The sequence below is a fragment of the Otolemur garnettii genome, unplaced genomic scaffold (genome assembly GCF_000181295.1).
Source record: "Otolemur garnettii isolate 467f Iridium unplaced genomic scaffold, OtoGar3 scaffold00001, whole genome shotgun sequence".
Lineage (NCBI taxonomy): Eukaryota > Metazoa > Chordata > Mammalia > Primates > Galagidae > Otolemur > Otolemur garnettii.
In genome coordinates this window covers 33,513,498-33,528,095 of record NW_003852396.1, presented here as the reverse complement: position 1 = coordinate 33,528,095, position 14,598 = coordinate 33,513,498, and the positions used below count along the sequence as shown (strand labels likewise).

At 38.7% G+C, this 14,598-nt stretch overlaps 2 protein-coding genes across 2 annotated transcripts; both read left to right on the top strand.

Moving 5' to 3' along the window:
- Positions 1-2,326: 2,326 nt before the first annotated feature.
- Positions 2,327-3,271, top strand: LOC100944866 (olfactory receptor 51I2-like). The gene has a single exon (XM_003781001.1). The coding sequence runs from the start codon at positions 2,327-2,329 to the stop codon at positions 3,269-3,271; it is 945 nt and encodes a 314-aa protein (XP_003781049.1).
- Positions 3,272-11,238: 7,967 nt separating this feature from the next.
- On the top strand, positions 11,239-12,183 carry LOC100944548 (olfactory receptor 51I2-like). The gene has a single exon (XM_003781000.1). It carries the CDS (start codon positions 11,239-11,241, stop codon positions 12,181-12,183), a length of 945 nt encoding a protein of 314 aa, XP_003781048.1.
- Positions 12,184-14,598: the final 2,415 nt, after the last annotated feature.

Here is a 14,598-nt window from a genome sequence, read left to right as displayed (position 1 = left end):
AACAACTTAAGGGACTTCCTGGATGCAGCCATATATTGTTCAGTCCAGGAGTTGGTAGAAGTAGCTGGAGGATATGGGCAGGGCATACTGGGCCCCCAGTATTGCTCTTCCTTTCTCTGCACCTTCTATGCATAGGACTTTCTCAGGTAGGAATGGTGGAGTGTAGGACACTCCGAATTTTGTCCTAAGGTGCTTGATTACTAGCCTGCAAATTTCTGTGTGTTACAGTATGGCAATCTAAAGGGGTAAAGGTTGTCTCTAATCTGAATGAGAATTTTTTTCCCTGGATGCTTTCAATGTTATCACCTTTGTAGCACTAGATTGTCTATCTGCTGTTCTTAGTTTCTGAAATTCAATGATCGTTTCCTCTACACATTACCTTCTTAGAAGGGATACTCCATCAGACCATTCTTGGGATGTAAATGGAATTATGTGAATAAACACCTTCATCTTTTTTAAAGAGACTCTGGAATCATGGACTGTGCCAAAATACCCTAGCTTGGAAGACCCCACTAATGTTTAAAAACTCCAAATGCAAGGTGTCTATATATTGCATACAGATATAAATATAAGTATATAGGGAGAGCTTGCATTTTGGGGCAAAGAAAGGGTCCTAAGAATATGAAATGAAGAAAAATTGTATCCTGATAAGAAAGAGTATAGCAGTGTTGAGTGGGGATGAAGGAGCACCTCAGCTGAAAGGCTGGCAGTGAGGTTGGAGAGCAACTTTATAGGTCAGAGTTGAGTTGGGTGTGGTGTCTCACACCTATGATCTTACTACTGTGGGAGGTCCGAGAAGGAGGATCACTTGATGCTAGGTAGTAGATCTAGCTAGTCAGGAAGCAAAGACAGGAGGATTACTTGAGCCCATGAATTTGAGGTTGTAATGAACAATGATGGGGACGCCATTGCCCTCTATCATAGCCAATAGAGGGAGACTATTTCACAAAATTAAACAACCGAAACAACCAACAAACACCTTAGAGTTGTAAAATGTTTGATCCTATAGTTTTTACAACTGTTCACTCTTGGCTTTTCCCATCTCCATGAGGCAAGTTTCTTAGCATCTGCCATTTACAACAAAGAGATCACAACTCAGAAAGGGTGAGTGACTTACTGAGTACTTCTCCTGGTCAAGGCCTTGCACGATGCAAAGCATTGCAGGCACTGAAACTATGACTAGGAGTCAGAGCTGACTTCTTAGAGTTAGTGATATAGTAGAAAAGATAAGAGGAATGAACTCAGAAAGGGATGTCCCGTATCTGTCAGGAGTAAGGGAAAATGCCTCTGCTGGGAATGACTAGCCAGACATTCATGGAGGAGGCATCATTGGCCTCAGCCCTGGAAGATGAATGTGATGTTCATACAGTCAGGGCAACCTCTGGGAACTGGGGGCTGCAGGTCAAGTTTGGGTCACAGTAAGTAGACTTATCTGGGCATTCTGAAGTATAAGAAAGAGAGTAACAGGGTGTCGCAGCTCACAGCAACTTCCAACTGCTGGGCTTAGGCGATTCTCCTGCCTCCACCTCCCAAGTAGCTGGGACTACAGATACCCGCCACAATGCCTGGCTATTTTTTGTTGCAGTTCGGCCAGGGCCAGTTTTGAGCCTGCTACCCTTGGTATATGGGGCCAGCACTCTACCCACTGAGTCACAGGCGCCACCCAATAGAGTTACTTTCAGTAAGTTAAATTACTCAGGAATGAAAAGTGAAACCTTTAGCTATATGAATAGAAGAGTGAAAAGGTGGCTGGAGGTATGAAATTCAAGTGCAGCTGCATGAATATCTGACACATAATTTCCATGAATGGACACATTTCTGTCCATTTATCTTCTGTTCAGATAAATGGATGAAAGAATTGAGAGACTATATAGGAGCAGGGAATTTGGGAGTAGCAGAAGTTCAGTAACATGAAAGAGTGGAAAAGTGAGGGGAGTATGGTTCAGTGAATAAGTGGTTTGCTTAGGAAGTGAGAATAATAGTTGAAGTGTTGTTGAGAAGAGTTTTTTCTTAGGTCTTAAAGAAGTAATACCGTTTGATAGGGAAAGCATAGCTTTCAAAGTTAGAAAGAGCACGGTCCAAAAGACACGAGTTTAAATGAGGGGACCTGATTTTCCATCCAGATAACTGACATACCTCAGACCCTTTCAGAAACCTTGGTTACAATGAGAGGCGAAGATGAAAGGTTTAGTTAGCAAAATTGTTTAATGCTATATGATGAAAAGTTTATGAGAACATTAAAATATTGAGCAAAGTCCATGATTATAACTGTCTGTCTGTCTTCTTTAAAGGAGAGTGGCCTTAGTATCTAACCAGGAGTCTCGGCATGGGAGGAAACCCCCACAATAGCTCAGGGTGGCCTCCTTTTACATTGACAGGACTCCCAGCTCTGGAGAACTCCCAACACTGGATGTTTCTGCTCCTTGGTGCCTTCTATGCTGTCTCCCTTGTAGGAAATGCCCTCATCCTTTTCATAATCAAGGAGGAACAGAGCTTGCATCAGCCTATGTACTATTTCCTGTCCCTGCTATCAGTAAATGACATGGGTGTGTCTTTGTCCACACTGCCCACAGTACTGGTCACATATTGCTTTTACTTCAGGGAGATCAGTTTTGATTCTTGCATGGCCCAAATGTTCTTTATCCATCTCTTCTCCTTCGTGGAGTCTGGCATCCTGTTGGTTATGAGCTTTGACCGCTATGTGGCCATCTGTAACCCACTGCGCTATGCCACAGTGCTCACTGATACCCGTGTGGTGCATCTGGGCATGTCTGTTATCATCCGCAGTTTCTGTATGGTTTTTCCACTGCCTTTGCTTCTAAGGAGGTTACCCTTCTGCAAGGCCAACGTCCTCTCCCATGCGTACTGCCTGCATCCAGATCTGATTCGCCTGGCCTGTGGTGACACCACCATCAATAATACCTACGGTCTGTTCCTTGTCATTGCTACCTTTGGCTTGGATTCTGTGCTCATTCTTCTCTCCTATGTGCTCATACTTCACTCTGTGCTGGCCATTGCCTCCCAGGAAGAACGTCTAAAGACACTTAACACATGTGTGTCACACATCTGTGCTGTGCTCATCTTTTATGTGCCCATGGTTGGTGTGTCCATGGCTGCTCGCTATGGGAGGCATGGCCCACGGTATGTACACACGCTCTTGTCCCTTATCTATCTCTTTGTGCCTCCAATGCTCAATCCCATCATCTATTCCATTAAAACCAAGGAGATCCGTCGGAGGCTGCACAAAATACTTCTGGGAACCAAGATTTGAACAGCAGACATGTTAAAAACCAACATTTAGGGGATGTTTACCCTTTCTCCACCAATTTAAATTTTCAATACCTACTTTGCCAAGGCATTTGTACTAACCTTTCAGGAACCGACCGACCATTAGGATTCCTGCCATCAGATGTTACATGTTAGCCTGGCAATAGTGAAGATTCAAGCTAACATGTTTTGCCAATGTAAATTGATCATTAACTTAGCAAAAAATATTTGCTTTTTTTGTTGTTGTTAAATTTAGAAACATTCATCCTCATAATCAGTTTTTCATTTCATGTGTTACTATTATTCTTGTTTAAGGTAAATCATCACAAAACAATGTATTTGTTACCCTGAAGACATGGTTGTAATGGGAAAGAGATTATTTCTGTAAATATTATGTCAAAGAGATCTTAGTTAAAATAATACACATGGTCACAGACACATAATAGCTATGTATATCAATCTTTATTTCAAATAACACATACTATCCACTTGACTGGCATTTAAAATTAGATAAATGCAGTTGCATATAAATTGCTTTAAATGACTTAATCTTAAGTAACACTAAAATGTGATACATATATTATTCTCTAGATTGTATATATATTTATGTATAGTAATAATTTTGGACATAATAAAATTGAAAGAGTATTAGCAAAATATTTCAAATATATACAACAATTTATTCTCCCTAAATTTATACTCTCAAGATTTGTGGGATTTCTTTTGACAAAAAGGAGAAACTTAAGAAATAAACATCTTATTTAAGACATTAGAATGGAATGTAATATTTTTTAAAATAGTTAAAAATAGGTAAGATTAAAAAATAAGTTAATGTGATGGGAAAAGGATGAAAGTAATCTAATATTTAATCCTTTCATAAGCTTTCAAAATAAACCCTCCTCTGGAAAAAATCAACAAATGGAAAATGAAATTTAAAAATCATATATGTTACTAGAGTTGATTTTTTTTTTTAAATTGTGTTGATCTCATTTTCATTGTGGATCGGAGAATGAAGGAGAAGCTTTCGTCAGCATCACTAGCTGCTCCATCTGCCTTCCTCTATGAGCAAGCTCTGTGAAGAGTCTAAATTTGGCCCAAGAAATCAGGATAAAGAAGGCAGGGTGAGTTGTCAGGAACATCACAGCTCCTACTGTAACCGCACTTAACAGTCACTGAACACTCACCCGTGCCTGACAGTTCTTCTATGGAGAATAACTTACTTGTCTGTTCCTTTTTTTCTTTATCCCATTAGAGAAAAGCTGGGTTTTAGAAATAGAGGTGGAATTAAAGAACATTCCAGGGAGGTGAGTTAAGGACTAATCACAAACTTGTTGCTTCTCCAAGAATGTTATGAATCCATTCCCTGCACCATTTTACAAGGTTTTCAGTCAAAACTGTTGCTTGAGCTCAGAAGCAGGAGCAGGTATGTATCTCCTCTATCCAAAGCAAGCCCCCTGCTGCCACACCTTTACATGTCACAAGCTTTTCTCTGGAGGTCTCTCAGAAGGTTGGAGGTTTGAGGTCAGTTTATAAATGTGTTTAAACTTTTGTGTGCTATTCATCACCATCAAGGTTGAGTTATCCAGCTAAGCATGGGTCTCCTGCTGTCTCACAAGGCTGTCACTGGACACTCAGAGTTTCGTTAATGCCAATGTCTCACATGTCTTTGACTGGGTCTGGATCTCATCTGCTTTGAGGAAATTTTCTGAAGCATGATTTAATAGGAGTCTGGTTAAGTCCATGTAGTGAGGGCTAGGCCCTGGGGGAAAGTTTCTTCCTTTTGTTTGGATCCCTCATCTTTTCCAATTGTTCTACATCCGTCCACTCTGGAGGGAGCAAGCCACCTTTCTGTCTGTTTCAGTTCAATTGCCAATCCAATCACAGTGGCATTTCCTCTGCAAACCCGGCTTAAAAGGCCGCAGGTCTCCCCGACCCCACGTGAGATGGATCCTATCCAAACTGAAGTTGAGAATAATGGTAACCAGCTCCTTTTTGCTAGAAACCTCTCCTTGTTTGCGTTCATGGTGGCGCAAGCTGCTAACCTGGACTTGCTGTCTCCTCAGTGTCCTCAGCAACCTGGAGGAGAAGCTACTATGGGAAACAGATTTGAAATATTTTACAAATTACAGTAGAATGTTCTATAAGTCATTTTAAATCTTAATTAAGTTTGTATTGAGGGGAAAATACAAGATGTAAACAAATGAAAAATTAAGGGATAATTGGAATTGTGGAAGAATTTGAAAATTATCCAAAAAAAAAAAATCCCACCCACATCCTAAACATGATAGTCCATGAACCTTTTCATTATTTTTCCCTAAATTTTAAGAAATAGATTATTCTTATATTTCTTAAATCACACAAAAGATTCAATGCTATAAATAGGGCAAATATAATCCTAATTGATACAGAAAACAATAAGCAAAAAATCTTATAGATTAAACACGTTAATGAAAAATCTCTGTAAATATTAAATTTTGTGAATACAATTATAAGAAAGACAGAATTTTTGTGTGTATATACTCTTTTTATATATGTATATATATACTTTATATCCTGTATATATGTGTGTGTGTGTGTCTCCTAGGAATAAAAGAACAAATTTCATTTGTCAGAAATTTCTCTGTATAAGTCATCAGTTTAATGGGTGAAATAATGAAAAAAGACATGTAAACAATAGCAGATTGCAGAAAAGGTGAAATAAAACACAAGAAAACCTATTCTATATAAAATATACATATCTTTTTTCTGTATATTTTTCTTGTCTTCAGACTATATACTTTCTAGTTAAAATAAGAGAAAAATAAAAATTTTTTTTTAACCACTATCAATTACATTTTTTTTCAATGAATCTTTGACTTGAATGTAGTAAAAACAAGGAGTTGTAGTACCCTTTTCTTTATCTATGATTGACTATAGAGAAATCCTACCAGTTCTAGTTAGCCTTTGCCTTATCTAGTTTTTGCCTCTACTGCTATCTCCTTGTGAGCCTTCATTATTACTTCTTAGTTCACACGCCATTGTCTTCCAAAAGGATCTCATTGTTTTTCATTCTTTTCTCTCATTTTTCTACTCGGTAGCTATAATGGTCTTCTAAAAGTATCTTTATGATTATAAAATGTCTCCCAGCTTTTAGTCTCTCGTCTCTTTCAGTTGGTGATGCTGTGAATGTGAGGAGCATATTTGTTTATAATTGTGTTTTTTTCATTATGGACTGGAATCTTGGGTCACCCAATAATCTATGACCTGACAACCTTCATAATCTGTCTAAGTCTCATGTATTTTATATGCTAAAGGTGGATAAAGATACTGCCTTATAGCTTTTATGAATAGTAAATAATGTTTATGAAGATTCTAGTAAGTTTATGGAATAGAGAATGGTTAACTATTTTTCATATCCCATATTTGTAACTAGATTAAATCAGCCAAATCTTACATCTCTAAGAATCTATAAACATATCTTTTTAATTTTCCACTTCTGATATCTTGTGACTGATTTACTGATTAATTCTAGGAAACCAGACATATTGTTCTCATTTCTAAGTAATAAAAGGACTTTTCCCGGACTATTCTCCCCTTATTCTTGCACATCCATTTATGCACGCTCACACACAAATTCATGCACACAAACACAGACACGACAAGCAAACAGTAACGCGAGTCTTCAGATGCACTAAATTCTCATCAGGTTTGATATTCTTCTACAGAAATTTAAAAACAATTTATAATTAAAACCGTAATGTAGGTGTAAACAAGTTCAATAAAGTTTTAGTTTTACTTGGGGAGACTTTAATATTTTAAAAAATGCCTCACATTTAATTTAACTATCTAAGAATCAAAATATCTAAAGTCCATGTGAAAACTTTGAAGGATTTACTTTTTTGATGTTCTAAATGTATATGCTTGCTCTGACTGTTAAATAATCCAGTCATCATTTTAGGTATAATAAAATGTATTCACAACATTTTCTTGGACAATTAAAAGAACTAACTTACAGCAAAGAAACTATTAGAGTCATGAACACTTAGTTGATGGTCAGGAAATAAATAGCACTCGTCCTCTTCTTTAGTCTTCAGCCCTGGCAATAAGGGACAGTATGGTCATTGGCGATAATGTGGGTCTGCATCAGGACATATATATCCAAGTTCTGACTCTATAAAAAATTCCTTTGTGCATACCAGTTAGCATATTACCCCTAAGAGTTTCAATTTCTTCATTCTAAATGTGTGGGTGTGATAAGAGATGGCCTAAAAATGCTCCAGTTTTAAGGTCAGTACATTAGTGTCTGGGATCTCATCCTGGTCTCAGACTCCCAGAATCCTCAGAGCTCCTGGAACTTTCACTTTCTGTTGAGGTTCTTTTCTGACAGATGAAAAACTGGCAAGTCCTCAGGGTAGTTCTTGTTTGATAAGGACATACATTGTAGAACTGTTTGTCCAGATCTATAGAAATTTATAACTCATTTTACAAATGGGAAATTAAAAACTTGAACTAATCAAATGATTTTCTTAATGTCGTTCACTTAGGGAAGGAGATAGGTTTTTTTTTTGCAGTTTTTTTTGGCTGGGGCTGGATTTGAACCCATCACCTCTGGCATATGGGACTGGCGCCCTACCCTTTTGAGCCACAGGCACTGCCAGGAAAGGAGATAGTTTTGAATCCAAGTCTGGCTGTGGGTGACAAATTGTCCATGCTTGACAAAATTATGAGGCCTTCCCCAGTGCAGGACCTACAGTATTAGCAACAGTATGGTTTTGGGAAAACCAGGATGATCACCCTATATGCAACCCTAAGTAATTAGGCTTTTGTTGGTTATGCCATTTTACATTTGAAATCCATGTGAGTTGTGGCATAGTTAGTGAAAAGAGCCCTAATCCGAAAATCAGTGAGAATCAGTGGGTCTGGGATCCAGCCTATCTCTGTTCTTGACTTACTGGGTTTGTTTTTCTATTAAAAAAAATTGAGAGTTTAATATACTGCTCACTCCAGGACAATCCAGTTCTCATTCTTAATATTTTTGAAACCTCTAAGGGGGACAAATAAGAGGACACAGAGTAGCTTTCCACCTGAGATTTCTCACATTCCCTGCCGCCCAGCTGCCTCTCCAGGGGACTCTTAAGATGGAGATTTATAAAGCTCAGCGCAGGGAGTGGGTGGAGTCTGGTAGTGAGGCCCAGTGTAGAGTGTGGGTGCCCATGACATTTCTCCCCTCAGTGGACTTTTCACCTACCTCCTCTCCCATCCTCCAAAACTACCCTGTGGAGGTAAGTGGGGATCTAAGCTCTTCCCACACAAAGGCCCTCAGGAATCTCATTCATTGCTTCAAAATCCTAAAGCAATTGTGTACAAGCTTTTGAGAAAGTAGAGGTCATTTGTGATGTAATTTTAGAGATTTTTTTTATCTCCTACACCCTGCTTCTGTTCTCATACTCATACTCCACATCTATAACTGTTGGTTTCTGAAATCTCACTATCCTGTCCTCATTGTCAGGGCTTTACTCTGTGGTTCCCAGCACACAGAGACCCAACTCAGAGGGCACCTCAGACACTCTTGTTTGGTGTGGATGCTTCAGTGTGATTAACTCGTACTCCAATATTCTCGTTAGAGAGTGAATAAAAACTAGGCAAAAGAAGACAGCTTTTAACTGGGAAACAGAAAATGTAAAGACAGTTATGGGATAGGACCAGGAATTCTCAAGGCCTAAATATCCCTAATCATTACAGCTTTCTTGGTTGCTATTGATTCAATATGTGCCTTGAACCTGAGATCTGAATAAACATTTTCAGTGTTTTACTCTCCATTCCTTTTCTACTCTATTGATGTGAAAATAAGATATGAAGAAGGTAATGCAATTCACAGCTGATGTGTAATAAAATAATGATTAAATCTGAGCTATTAGGCGCAAAGGGGAGTTGTTTTAGTTATCTGAATTATTTTATACTTAAAAATGTAGCTCTTGTTTTAGTACCTTTTTCCTAAGATAGTTCAATTTTAAAAATTAAATTCAGAGCTGGATGTTGTGGTGGGTGCCTATAGTCCCTGCTACTTGGGAGGCTGAGGCAAGGAAATCACCTAAGCCCAGGAGTTGGAGGTTGCTGTGAGCTATGTGATGTCATGTCGCTGTACCGTGGGTGATAAAGTGAAACTCTGTCTGTACCAGAAAAAATTAAATTCAGAACCCGTAATCTATGAGTCCTGGCCTACATTTCTGTATGTTCAGTCCCTTGTCTACCTTGAGGATAAAATGTGAAGGAACACAGGAAATCATGAGAGCTTATTACTTACCAGGGGAGAAACATACGAATCAAATAAGCAAAGAAATAGACAATACTACATTGTAATCTAAAGTGTGATGAGAAGAGCTACAATGGAAAATATGCATGAACCTGTAAAATATGAAACACCAGGAACAGAGAGGTGATGAAAGAATGATTAGAATCATTAGAAGATGACAAGTTCCCAGGTAATGACACTGCTTTTGCACGTCTTGCTAAGGGCTTCAATTGCTATTTAAATTGTGGTTTTGAATGGTAGTGGGCACCATTTGAAGTTTTTAAGTAGGAGTATGATATCTTTTTATTTATTTAATAAACTCATAATTTGGCTGGTTTGTGGAGAATGGATTAGAGAGAAACATGTGTAAGCTGGGCAATCAGTCCAGAAGGGACTGGCGTGATCCTGGTTACAGATACTGAGCTGCAGGCTGCTGTTGGAAGTGAGATAGGAAAAACCAGAGTTGAGAGTATAATGAACAGATGATAATAGATTAAGAGACTTGCAAATGGGACAGGATAAGCCATGTTAACTAAGGATGCCTCCCATGTTTTTCTGGCACGAACACATGGACAGATAATGAGATGATAGCAATGAAGACCACTCCTGGTAATTGACAGAGAGTTCCACCTTGCATGTGTTACACTTGAGATGCCAGGAATTGGATGAATGAATCCATACCAAGAAGAGAAGCCTGGGCAGGAGATATAAATTTGGAATCAATGATGTGAAGCGGTGAGGACATTATGAGTAGAAAGTGAGTTTGAGAATATTAGGTGTAAAAAGAGCAGAGGAGTGGGTGATTACTAGGATGTGAAGGGGCAATGTAGTTGTTTGTTTGTTTCTTTCAAATGATGGTAATTCCTGAAATCAATCCTGAGAGAGGAGGAAGTGGTAGTGAAGGTATATATTTGAATACTGCTAGGAGTGATCTAACCCCCTGATTCTCAAACTTGACTAGCTATTAGAAATGTCTGGAAATTCAAACAAATACTGATTCCTGAGTTTCACCTGCAGAAATTTCTATTTAATTGGTATGAGTTTCATCTGAGCAAAGAGATTTTCTCAAAAACCCTTCCAGGAGGTCTAACACAAAGCACTTTGAGAGCACTTGGTCTAAACCAAGAGTAAAACATGTGAACATATAGGGAAGAAACAAAAATGTTTGTCTGCAGGGGAGAGTGAGATTCTTGATGCCCAGGGCACAACAGAGGGGCCCAAGCAACAGAGAGAAGATGAGGAACAGGAGTGAAGCTCAAGCGGAGGCAAGAAAGGAGAGGTAGCATAGAATATGAACAAAAGTGTCATCACTTGCACAAGAGGGAGACAGAGAACATAACGTACCTCACTTATTGAATAATCTTATGACTAAAAACTTGTAGAGAGAAAAGGAAAGACTATTTCCCCTCATGAATGAAAGATTTGAATCAATATAAAAAATGCAAACACAGAAAGAACCAGGGATAATGTCCAAAAAATGAGTCAACAGAATTCTAGGAGGAGGGATGTGGAGACAAGACGATAAATGGTCTGAAATATTACCAGCTTTTTTCTGATTATTCCTGGTCTTTGGTATTAGAATCTAAGTATCATTATTCTTTCTATCCTAAGACACCATCTATCCCTGGTCTTCCTTTCTTCCACTGTCTGACCTCCATTCACTCTGGTTGCATTTCCCCAAAGGTCACTTAGAAACCATGATGGGGAGCTTTGGAACCAACGTCTCAAGGGCCACCAGCTTCACACTAACAGGGTTTCCAGAGATGAAGGGTCTAGAGCCTTGGCTGGCTGCCCTCCTCCTGCTGCTTTATGCTATCTCCATCCTGGGCAACACCCTCATCCTCTTTATCATAAAGGAAGAGCAGAGCTTGCACCAGCCAATGTACTATTTCTTGTCTCTTTTGTCTGCTAATGACCTGGGTGTATCCTTTTCTACATTGCCTACTGTACTGGCTGCTGTGTGTTTTCATGTTTCAGCAATTGCTATTGATGCTTGCCTGGCCCAGATGTTCTTCATCCACTTTTTCTCCTGGACAGAGTCTGGGATCCTGCTGGCCATGAGTTTTGACCGCTATGTGGCCATCTGCAACCCTTTGCGCTATTCCACAGTGCTCACTGACACCTGTGTGGCCCATATGGGCACATCCATCATCATTCGCAGCTTCTGCATGATCTTCCCATTTCCTGTCCTCCTGAAGAGGCTGCCTTTCTGCAAGGCCAATGTCCTGACCCATTCCTATTGCCTGCACCCTGACCTGATCCGTCTTCCCTGTGGAGACACAACCATCAACAGCATATATGGCCTGTGTGTTGGCATTTCTACCTTTGGTATAGACTTAGTGCTCATATTCCTCTCCTATGTGCTGATTCTACGCTCTGTGCTGGCCATCGCTTCCCAGGAGGAGAGGTTCAAGACACTCAACACATGTGTGTCACATATCTGTGCTGTGCTAATCTTCTATGTGCCCATGGTTAGTGTGTCGATGGTCCATCGATTTGGAAAGCATGCCCCTGAGTATGTGCACAAGTTTATATCCCTGGTCTATCTCTTAGTGCCTCCAATGCTCAACCCCATTATCTATTCTATCAAGACGAAGGAGATTCGCAGGAGGCTACACAAGATGTTACTGGGACCTAAACTCTGATTAGAGAACAACCTCCTGGAAATCCAAGTGTCTTAGGAGTTTTTTGGTATTGCAGATGTTTTTGGACTTAACAGGCTATGCATTGAAGCCTTTCAATCTTCTTCTAGATGAGAACTTACAATTGGATAACTGCCACTGTGGAAATGGCTGGCTACAACCTCTGACTGAGAATATCACACTCTACTACATTATAGTTAATCATGTAAGAATTTGCCACATATGACTTCTCTCAGATTCAGCCAGGAAGAGGTGCTTAAATTTTATCCTTTTTGTCCCAACATATTAATAACATCTATGCATTGAAGTAAATTTCAAAAACAGAGAAAAATTAATGTATAAACTGGTTATGTCATGTTATAATTGGGGATTATGTCACTTGAGATCATGGATATTTATTGACACAAAAATAGAGATATAGACCTATGGATCTGAATAGAAAATTAAGAGATGAAACTAGAGATAAAATTTTAAAGGAATAGTCACTTTGAATACATTTTAACTTTAAAAACAATCACTTTGAGTATCCTTAAGCTTTAAAAATATAGGGCAAAGCCTACTACAAGCATTCTGCTCATGTTATGTTGTAGGAGAGAATCAAAAACTGCCAAGTGGAATCCATCTACACATGGACCCTTTTAGAGAGAGCACCGTAAATCTTCAGGGAATGAACAATAGGCACTAAAAGTGAAGGAGATGGGATGGGAGCTCCACTTGCTAAGATTGGAAGGTACCTGTGGGAGACCTCTGCACATTAGACACAGTAAAGAAAGAATCCTAGGGCCCCGCACTCTCCATGCAGACACTGCAAATGGAGCTCTAGAAGTCCCCATCATCACTGCCACAAGTCCTCATACATAGTTCAGAATGATAAAAGCCATATATGACAATACACAGTAGTGAATGGAGAAAATTGAAAACATTCCCCCTAAGAATGGGAACAAGACTAGGGTGCCCACTATCACCATTGCTATTCAATATAGTACTGAATGCCCTCATCAGAGCAATCAGACAAGAGAAAGAAATGAATGGCATACAAATCATGAAAGAGAAGGTCCAACTATCCCCTTTTGTGAAGGTAGAAAAGCTATTCTACCCCCACTTCTAATTCCAGACAATCTTCCCACCATCTGGAAATTGTACTTTTTAATACATGGAGACAAAAGGGTATGAGCCTACACTGTACAGTTATGAACAGGAATGAAAGAAAAACATGTAAACAAAGATTAAACCATAGTCCTTAGAGTCATGTTGACAATAGTGGTCATCTCTCTTTTATTAAAAAGTCTTTTATAAACTAACATTTCACTATCTATCTATGAATATTAGAAACTACACTATGGACTTCAGTGTTTGATAGGTCTTTAATAAAAGGCCTCTCAATCTCAACTATAAAATTGAGATGTCACTTAATATGGCATATGCTTGGGAAGAGTGAGTACTTCTTTAGTATAGAAAATATTTTTTAATTTATAAATATATATGAATGTCATCAAATAAATATTTGTAGCCTGTTTTATTACTGCCTAATAAATATTAATGAATGCTATAATTATCAAACATGAAAAATGAATTTTTTATTTGTAAAATTAATTGTATTTGTTTAATCTGGTAAAATAAATATTTTACATAGTATGTTGTCATTTAAGTAAATGGCAATTTACACACCTGTTTATAATATTTTTGTATAGAATGAAGGCTGAGATGTTTAATTAAGAAACTATTTTTTGTTAGATGCAGTGGCTCATATCTGTAACATTAGCATTTTGGGAGGTCAAGGTGGATGGATAGCTTGAACTCATGAGTTCAAGACTAGCCTGAGCAAAAGCAAGATCTCCATCTCTAATAAAAATAGAAAAACTGAGACAAGAGGATCACTTGAGCCTAAGAATTGGAAGTTGTTGTGAGCTATGACACCAGGGCACTCCACCTAGGGTAACAGCTTGAGACTCTGTTTCAAAAAAAAAAAAAAAAAAAAAACCTTTGAAAAAAAATCTAGATCTGTTTAAAAATAGAACCAAATGGTCCAGTTTACATGAATAATGTCTTAGAAATCTTTTTCTTTTAATAATCACAAACTTTCATTTCTACATTATTTGTAAAAATATGTGGTATTCATGTGCATCAAGGTTGAGTTATCCAGCTAAGCATGGGTCTCCTGCTGTCTCACAAAGTCCTCACTGGACACTCAGTTTCCCTCATGCCAGCGTCCCACATGTCCTTGACCGGGTCTGGATCTCATCTGCTTTGAGGAAGTTCTCTGAAGCATGATTTAATAGGAGTCTGGTTAAGTCCGTGTAGTGAGGGCTAGGCCCTGGGGAAAGTTTCTTCCTTTTGTTTGGATCCCTCATCTTTTCCAATTGTTCTACATCCGTCCACTCTGGAGGGAGCAAGCCACCTTTCTGTCTGTTTCAGTTC